The sequence below is a fragment of the Neodiprion fabricii genome, chromosome 1 (genome assembly GCF_021155785.1).
Source record: "Neodiprion fabricii isolate iyNeoFabr1 chromosome 1, iyNeoFabr1.1, whole genome shotgun sequence".
NCBI lineage: Eukaryota > Metazoa > Arthropoda > Insecta > Hymenoptera > Diprionidae > Neodiprion > Neodiprion fabricii.
Window position 1 is genome coordinate 20,178,237 of NC_060239.1, and position 9,787 is coordinate 20,188,023.

Consider the following 9,787-nt stretch of genomic DNA (forward strand, 5'->3'; position numbering starts at 1 on the left):
TCAAACTTCAGTCTATAACCATACCGGCACTTTCACAAAAGTCGTGAAAAGTTGAACAAAATTCACGCAAAATCTAAGAAATTCTATTTTTGCTCAGCTGTTGCCTTATTATTAAAAAGTAAATGGACATCGGATGATGAGCATTTTTTTAAAATTTCACCTCTAATGTTGTTTGAGCTTGTTGAAGTAACTGCTTCTGGGCTAAGGTGTAATCCCTCAACATGGTTAACAGTTTTCTTCTGTCTTCCATTTCTGCTTGTAATCTTCCATTGTAGTCTGCTAACAGTGCAGCAGCTTCATTTACTGCTACACTAAGTTGATCGGCAGCTGCTCTATCTGCTAGGTTTGCAAGGAGCGAAACTTCGGAGACTTCGGGTGGTAGTGATGCAATACGTTCTCTCACACCTGCATCTGACGATGCTGTGTTCTCCAAGTCCTGAAAATGTACCAAGCCTTTCAGATATGCAAAACACAATGATTCGCAGTAATCTAACTACTATGACGGTTTAGTTCCTACTGCAAATATGAACATTTCTTTTGTTGGCAGATTTGAAATGTCTGTCAAATATGAAATAACTTAAACAAAAATGAAACAAGTATCTGAGAAATTCTGTTTAATTGCATATTAAAACCATACAAAATTCCAGTCAAATTCAACAGGTGAAAAGGATTTTGAGAACCCCATAATATACACTGTAACATTGCATTTTGTAACCAGTCACAAGGTTACAGAAATGGAGTGGAATGGTACCACGAGGGTGGTACAAATCACTAAAAGACATCTTCGGTGGAAAAACTCTACTGAAAACCGAGAAATCGGTAAGATTGGTCAAGTTAGAATAGTGACATTGTTAACTTAGAGGTTCGTGAGCTTTATTATCATACTTGTGGCAATATCAATTTGTTTTTTAACCTAGCATCGCTTTTAATTCTACCAAAAGGGATGTAGCAGCAAAAAATTGTGATTTCCGCAATAAATTACTAACAAAAAAGCACTAAATCTGCATATATATTTTAATCGATTGTGCTCAAGTGGTGATGCCACCTTTAGAGACATGAAAAATTGCAATCTTGTACCGCAGACTAGACTACAAGTCTGTGACGACACATATAGGGAACTTGGTGTGATTTGGGTAGTCGGTCATCAATCTTACGGAAGATTCTTTAAGTAGCAAGAGTAGGAAAACTTTGAGTGTATCCATGACTAGGCTGCACTTCCTGCAAGCGATGCATGGAGAGTCGGACTCTAAATGTATGGAAGTCTACGTGCCATTAAAGTTAACAGTCCAGCAGTAGTACTGAGATGGCAGAATCCAGAATGCGACAAAGAATGAATAGATTTAAAAACATTGAAAATCACGTGTACCAATCAGCTAGAAGTTTGAAATCCAGCTCATCTATTCACCATGCGAAGTCACTGTCCATATGTTAAGGAGCACCACACCATATTCAATCTTCTTCTAACCTCGATCGCCGTAACGCTTCGATATTAAAGACTATACTGCTCTCGCTCTAGCGAGAGAGCTGAGTTACCACTCCAGTACCGTAACATACCAAATCTAATATCTAAATGCTCGAACGTAATCTTTACTTCATATTCATACTCTAAATTCACATTCGTTCTTTACTATTCAACATAGCTTCTGTGTAATGAAAATTTACATCGCAATGTAAGGATTTCCCATGTTTTGCAAGTCTCTAAGTTCATTCAAGATTCCACGAAGTATATTTGCAATGATTATTTTATTTGTGTAGCGTTGTCCACGTTTATCTGCATGTCAGCTCCAGGGTGTGTTCCTCTTATTTGTTTCATATTTCATATTTCGTATTTTACTCACAATGTGTTCTCGATCTTAGTGTCAAATTGCAGTTGGCAATTCTTGTGGTCCTTGATATTTCCCGTCTAATTAGTTCTTACATTAATTCTAAACTTATGAACAGATCTTAGTTTGTCAGAATAATAATACACGTGTTCAACAAATGCACCAAGGGAAATACCAATGTTCAGTGTATATTCCTCATCAACCCAACCCTTCTACTATTTGTCATGAAAAGTATGTTCTGAGCCAGTAGAGCGTTTCTGTTACAAAACTCTAGATCTAATCTTCTATGTATTGGATTTTTGATTTGATGCACAAGCATCTGGCGCCTAAAGGTATCGATTTATTTTTATTTCGTTAGTTAGTGATAACTAGAGTCGAACCTCGAAGAGCAGAACCAGGATAATCACCTAATCTCTGTTCATAAAAATGGCAAAATAATAGTAAAAAACATGTACGAATATGCACTTACCATCAAAGCTTTGATCAGTTCTTCAGTTTCCGGTGGATCCCCAGCAGGTGTGCGTGGGCTGAGCGTAACGTGCAGCTCTTTGGTACCATCCACCTCGATTTCAGTCTCAGATTTTTTTCTCTCTTTTTTTTCTTTCTTCAAATAGAGAATCACATTGATTATTATATCGAATACAATAAGACATCAATCATACGTATATCGGATATTTGAACAATCGGTCTAGCAATAGTACATCATATCAATATCATTCAATGTCAATATATAATTCGAGTACTGTACGTGGGCCAATTTTCAGTAAACCATCTGGGGATCGAAGTATGCATTGGTTTTTAATGTGATATAGAAATCAGCTGAATTTCAGACCTACATTGTTTTTCATCTACAAGAATCTGGTCTATTTAGTCCTATACATTAACCTTAGGACCCTACACATGGGTACTACTAACTCCACATAATTCTTATGGCGTGCTAAAATCATTTTACTTACTTCGTTCAGTCGAATTTTTCATGGTGAAATTTCGAATTAGGTTTTTCTCACATACAGTAGAGCGCCAATTATCTGAACTAATTAGGACTGGAAACCATTCATATAATCGAACATTCGGATAACAGAACAGTGTGAAAAAAACCGCTAATTCGGTCAATGCAGGCATACATACGTATTTCAAACAGATGAATTATCTTCTTATTCGATGCATAGTACTTTTGGTTAACATTTCTAACGCTTACATAATAGAATATATAGTGTATAAAATATATGTATTTAAAAACAAGTGTCTATACTAATATTAATATTTTATAAGTGGCACGTGTATGTATACATATTCGGTTTACTTCTTTGGAAAAAAATCCACAAGTTTCCTCTATTTTACAACGGAAGCTCGGCCTGTTATTCAAAAAAACAAGAACTAAATAATTTTTGCGATAAACCAAATCACCATTCGGATAATTAACGTTTCGGATAACTAATGTTCGTATAATTGACACTCTACTGCATACTATTCCATTCTTCAGTCTTTCAGCTTTTGAATGAAAAAAACAAAACCATTCTATGACAAACAGTCCGTTATTGATTTGAAGTCCGTTGATTTGAAGTTCTGAGGTGCATGTAACCCCTGTGTAGATTATTTATTTCATACAGAAGTGTAGGATCCCAGGGGTAAAGTTAAATTTTGTAATGCATAGTTCTTGCTATAAAATGTAAATGTATCTCTTTGTGAGGGATGATGTTTGTAACGATAACGTAACGAATTGGTAGAGAAGAAAATTGTTCTTTTGCAAATTAAAAATTAGTTTTTACTTAGGTACTTGCATTTGTAAAGTATGCTTTATTTTAATTAAATCATACATTATAATTTATTGCACTTCTGACAGACTTCAAGAAACCAAATAGTTACACTGACCATAAAAATTAATGGACTACCTATTTTTACTTGCAGAAATGTGCAATTTTGAAGTGGTAAAAACACTGAAAATGCACGTAATAAACTATTTGAAAAAGAATTATGAAGCTTGAAGCATTAGGTTTAAGATACTTTTGGCAGATTTCGTCTACATCAGTTTTACTGCAAATTATGCATATTTAAAAGGACATAATACAAATATGTGGTTAAGAGTGAACTTCGACTTCCAAGTGCTGCACCAGGTGAAGTAATTTTTTTACGCAACATTACACAACTTGTATGAGCAGTTTATTGCGCTAAAAAATTGTTTTTTTACATTAGCATTACCAATATCAAACTTGTTTCCTTACGTCAAGGAAGAAACTGACATTTTTCAGAGTAGTAACTTTTCCAGTGATTCTTCGCGAAATATATTTTTTTCACAACTTTTAGAATTATTACAACATGTCATGAAAATGTTTAGAAATGTTTTTCAACAACCCAAAATTTCCAACATAGCATAGCTACGAAAAAGTTGTGCATGCAGCAAAGTACTCATTTGCGTGACTGAATGTCCGTGCACAGCTGTGCTGTAATTTTATAACAACTCCTGGGAAAAAAATCAATAAACATGATATAATGTACTTAGATCTAATTAGATCGAATTAGATCCAAATAGTTTCTCCGTCTAATCTGATCTGAATATACATAATTTATGATAGACCTGATTAGATTTTTTTTTCTCCAAACATATGTGATTTATAGATCTAATTAGATCTGTATAAATATAGAAATATCTAGATAGACCTACTCAGATCTACAGATTATTTAAGATCAGATTGGATAGACAAAATTTGAATCTAATTAGATCTGATTAAATCAAATCATATCCATTCATATTTTCTCGTGAATGTTAACTGTAGAGATGCAGAGTCAAAGAAACAAGAAATCCACAGACACTGCGCGATCCTGTAGATTAAAAAAGTCCAAACTTCAGTTCATGAATGTATGCTTGGAGCAGAACTACTGTTTCCATTCATCTCACTCATTGTGAGCTACACGTCCGAAAAAACATCGATTCGCTCTGGATATGAACTGATTTCCTCCAGAACCACAATCGCGTACGCTGTGATGTCGCTATTATGATCAGTGAGTTACGGAACCATGAGAAAGCTACATTCCGATGAGTTTTAATTTGGACTCGCACTTTTGTATGTAGAAAAACATTTTCAATATTTTCAATTGCGTACTGCAGGAATAATTTTCAAATAATAACGAAGTTGAAGAAGGTAACGTTAGCGTGAGAAGGCATAGAACAAACTGGGAATTTTGAAACTTTATGAGCAAACATTGATGGAACTGAGTTTACAGATTATCAGTATGTTTTGCTTGATTACAATTTACTGAATTTACATTTAGCAAATCAACCATTTTTCTGAAAATTCATCATTATTGTAATGTTGAGTGCTTCAACCTCTTGAATAAGATACTTAGAGCAAGATTGAATGCTGGAAAGTCAAGAGAATGGGTACTTCTGATTACCATATTTCTGAAAAATTTCTATACTATGGTACTATGGTGCTATGTATGAATTAAGTAAGAGTTTTCTGGATGGGGAGAGAGAGAAAATTTTAATGGCAGCTACTAACTCTTTCACGGACAAACGGTAGGGTACACATGTTTCATGAATATGGTAAAATAAGAAGCATCAACATTCAAGTATGAGAGACTGACTGAACTCCGACACTTCACAAAATGTTCCAACACCAAATTTCCCTGTACAAAATTCAAGCAGGACAAAATTATCGTAAGCATAAATATTTTACACGAAATTATTTCTAAGCAATAATATCCGATAACACTAAATTTGGTTTTTGCACAGGGTTTCGAGGTAATTTTACCGGTTTGATTCTATATTAATTGTCTATAATCGCCTTTATGTATAATAATGTAATGCACGATCATTTTTGTACAGAATAATATTGTACAGGCTCATTTTGTACAGCATAATATTGGTAGAACGTTATAGTTTTGTGTGGAACAATTACGTGTAGGATAAATCTTAACATTGACATTCCAGTTTGGTAATTATGTACGCTGTTAGCTCAATTTCTTCAACGTGATATTATTTTGAAATTGCAAGTTTCTTTGCGTAACTTGTAAGACCTCTTGCTCAGTCGGTATATGATGTAGATGATTTAACTGCCTCATTATGCAATTGCTTACTCCGGGCAATGTATGTTTGTATTCTTTAGATACTATTAATCATTTTACCCATTCTCGAATTACTATTATTATGATTGTCTAAATACTATTGTTATTCATACCCGAATACCTTTTTTCATAAAATTTATTCTACCAGTACGCATTAAAACGTAGTATAACTACTGTAATAGTAGGAGAAAAATTTTTTGTCCAACTTACAATTCACCGAAATGTCGCTTTCGCGCGATCCTATCGACATCCCACGCTGAAAATTTGAGAAGTTTAGAAAAAAATTCGGAGATGCTCAATAAAAATGTAAAAATAGTTTTGATAATAAGACGCGATTTTAACCCCGGATGGTTCATTGAAAACTGGTAAACTTACACATGTAATACGTTACTTATCATCCATAACATACTTTATATGATCATCACACATAATGTTGTCTTCGGTAGAAGTGATATATTATGAATTTGTCAATACATTTACAACAATTATGTGTAATAAAGGTATAATTTCTGTAATTCGAATTCTCATGTCTCTTCAACAGTTCACATAATCAATATGTCACTGTACATTTATCATCCTAATATGTATCGGTAACTAGAATGCATATCAATCGAGTACTAATTTTCTGTTTATATACTTGTATTTAAATACAACATTGAAGTTAGTTACGTTAATGTAATGAAATATTAGAAAAAAATGGGAGTACTTTGCAATTATAGAATCAATCTGAAAAAGTTCAGTTTGCAAAATATGAGTATTTTTTTTTAGCTTTATTACAGTTTGCTGAGTTTCTAAAGGTAATTCTAAAATTGCGAAATAACAGTTCTTCACAAAAATGCATGGTTACGTTAACATAAATATTCGAAAATGGTGGAAATTGAATTAATTTCAGCTAGTATGATGTAATGTTCTCATGTAAGATCATGGACATGCTTGCACAAGACTAATATTAAAGGTGAATTAAAATTGTTTGTACCTTTATTTTACACACCTTCTCAACCTCAATTTTAATTTTTTTTTTAGGTGGTGGCGTTGATGGTTCTTTAACAGGTTCAACGGCTAAGTCAAAAGCTGCTTTGAACTCCGTTATTTGCACTTTGTCGTAGACACCTCTTTCCTCCCATATTTGCAGTAGCCTACCTAATCTCTCCCTTGTCTTGTCGTCAAATCTTTTCATGTGCTCGAAAGCCTTCGGCAGAATATTTCCGAATTCTTTGCCAAATTCTGGCCCTTTCTTTTTACTATTTTGTATCACATCATTCGCGAGATACATGAATGTCAGCTTACGGTTGTTTTTGGCTGCAAACAAGGTTATTACTTAATTCTTTCCGATTCGTACAAAGATTGTGCATAATTTTTAGTTACATACAATTGTAATTTAAAAATGTAGGTAAGATAAATAGACCAGTCATTAACCCAGGCACAATTGAATGACCATAATCACAAAAAGTTGCAGTAGCAGCAAGTAGAATGAAATTTTTGCACAGATACACTTGCAGATTACATGGAAATTGAACCTTGTTTTAGAATTTTCATTCAAGAAATTAGCTCAAAGAATAAAACTGGTATAAATAATGAAGTCAACTATTAAATCCAAATTCAGGACTTGAATAAGCACAAACACATGAAAAACAGACAGGGTATCTATTTGATATGAGTAATGCTGGTTTCCTTCGAAGTGTTCAAGAATTCGCAGCATGTTTTTCAAGAAAATTGTTTCAATTTTCAAACTACTACACACGGACTCTATGGACAGCATAAGAAATGATCTTAATAATAATATGAAATTAAGCGATGAAGAAAAATTATTTTTCAACAGGAATCGGAGAAATGCAAAATCTTGAGAATACTAGTTGAGAATAACTTAACTTCAACTTATTTTATCAACTTTTAACTAATAACTATTATAGTATTTCAAACATTCTTTCTGTATTGTTAACAAGTAATAAACAACTACAGTACAGAAATAAAGGCAAGAGACCCCTGGACTACTGCGAGCCTAACTAATGCATCTGAGACATCAGCTAAGCTGATTCGAAATTATTGCAGTTTGGTCAGCTGGTGTATTTTATCTATATATTTCAAGCTATAGCTATTCGCACCATCAAATAACACAAGTTACTTCAAGCACTCCGAATGGTTCTCCGTCGTTAATTTTTGAATGACAATAAGGTTACAATAAGATCAGCCTCAGTTATACCATTGCTCGGGTTTGCGTGAATTATTGTATGTTGATGCTATTTGAAAATATCGTAAGAAACATGAAATCGAAACTATGCATCGGTGTCTACTTTCTTCACAGTTATAAAATATATATGAAACGTAGCTCCGTTGTTGGGGGACAAAAATTTTGGATTGATATGTTCGTGATTCAGACTTGACCACTCTTACCAGATAAAAAATTTGCAAATAAAAATTTAGAGTAACCCGTGTAGACTCACTCTGTAGCACAAATAGACATAGCATAGATCTTGTGTGCAATGAAATATTTTTGTCAAATAATTTCAAAATCAATATTGAAGATATGAATAATTCATGAGCAATATTTAATGCACATTCATTTTCCACTGCTCGATGTATACAGATATCAAGCATAGATACATTTAGGATATATTGTCTATGACTATTCCATATGTGTGATAAACTAATACAACTGAAAAAAAAAAAAAATATTATTCATGAGAATGCAGATGATAGCATTTGGCTACATTGCTAACAAGTGAATTTTTGCCAGATCCATTTGGAAAGGACTGTCTCTGCAGTGTTCGCTCCCAAGAGTTTTTTTTTCTACAAGATCTTTTTCTACATTCAAGAATTATTCATCCAGAAACTTCATTTCAATGATTTGCAACACTTTAAAGGTCGAAATAAGCATATCTAAAATCACGATACACAATCCCTTGATAAACATGAGGAAGATGACTCTATCACCTCTAAAGCTGTAACAAATTAGGCTTTACTTTCTGTAGAAACTAATTCTTTACAATCAGGTAATGTGGGATTTTTTTCTGCAAACATAAACTCTGTAGAAACTATCTTGGTAATAGCCTCACAATTCATGTGGTATCAGAAACTATACAGTAGCAGAATTTTTATCCACAAACCCAAAACCAGTTTCATCTCCTTTTAAAGCACAGCTTATCAGGATCGTTCAATACAACCACCATGATTAAATTTATATATACTTTTATCTCATTTCGTTAGAATGAATATATCTACATCACTTGGAGATAACCTCAAAATTGCTGAAAAGTTATAGACATTCCTAGGATGTTGCGTTAATTGTCTGCAACGTAAATTTTCATCAGCATTGGTAGCGGTTCCTTGTTTTCAGATATGTTGAACAAAAGGATGGATGAATGGTTTGGCTGTACGTGACAGAGAAAATAATAGTTACCCTTGCACATCTCTTTGTACCAAACTTTGACGATCGTTGGATGATGTTTTCTGTGATGAATTAACCATAACGACAAGGTCTGAATGCTCTGCTGGGACGGGTTTAAATCCAGTAATTTTTTCACCAACGCACTTTCAGTGAAACCTGCCATTTTTATATTATTCTACGAATTTTTAAAAATTATCGGCACACAAAACCATCAAGATTTGCATTAACATAATCACACCAGCAGTTTGCCATCACATTTTAACGCTGGCAAGTGGCGCTGCTGGCTGACTGTTCAGTATCCGGCGTGCATAGTCGAAATTGGGGTGGGTTCGCATAGCTGCAACGTCGCGGTTGTGCGGGAACCAATAAAAATGCATAAAATCCAGTGAACAGTATATTCGAAACATTCTGATTTGTTACCTCTCAACCGCACCCGTACCACAGCGCGTATGTGAATCCAGCCTTAGGGTGCTATTTCATAAGCAGTAAAAAGCAGCAGCACTAGCAGTTTTCC

At 33.9% G+C, this 9,787-nt stretch overlaps 1 protein-coding gene across 3 annotated transcripts in view; it reads right to left on the bottom strand.

Annotated features, from left to right (window-relative positions):
* LOC124177536 (regulation of nuclear pre-mRNA domain-containing protein 1B) overlaps positions 1-9,548 on the bottom strand; it is a 33,960-nt gene extending 24,412 nt beyond the window's left edge. For 2 of the 3 annotated variants that reach the window (XM_046559995.1, XM_046560014.1), the window contains exons 1-4: positions 9,286-9,548; positions 6,865-7,187; positions 2,293-2,427; positions 161-436 (exon numbers count right to left, since the gene is read on the bottom strand). In XM_046559995.1, coding sequence (XP_046415951.1) covers positions 161-436; positions 2,293-2,427; positions 6,865-7,187; positions 9,286-9,436 — 885 coding nt within the window. In that variant the 5' untranslated portion in view covers positions 9,437-9,548. The remainder of the gene's footprint in view (positions 1-160; positions 437-2,292; positions 2,428-6,864; positions 7,188-9,285) is intronic. The other variant, XM_046560003.1, reaches the window with a different exon arrangement.
* Positions 9,549-9,787: the final 239 nt, after the last annotated feature.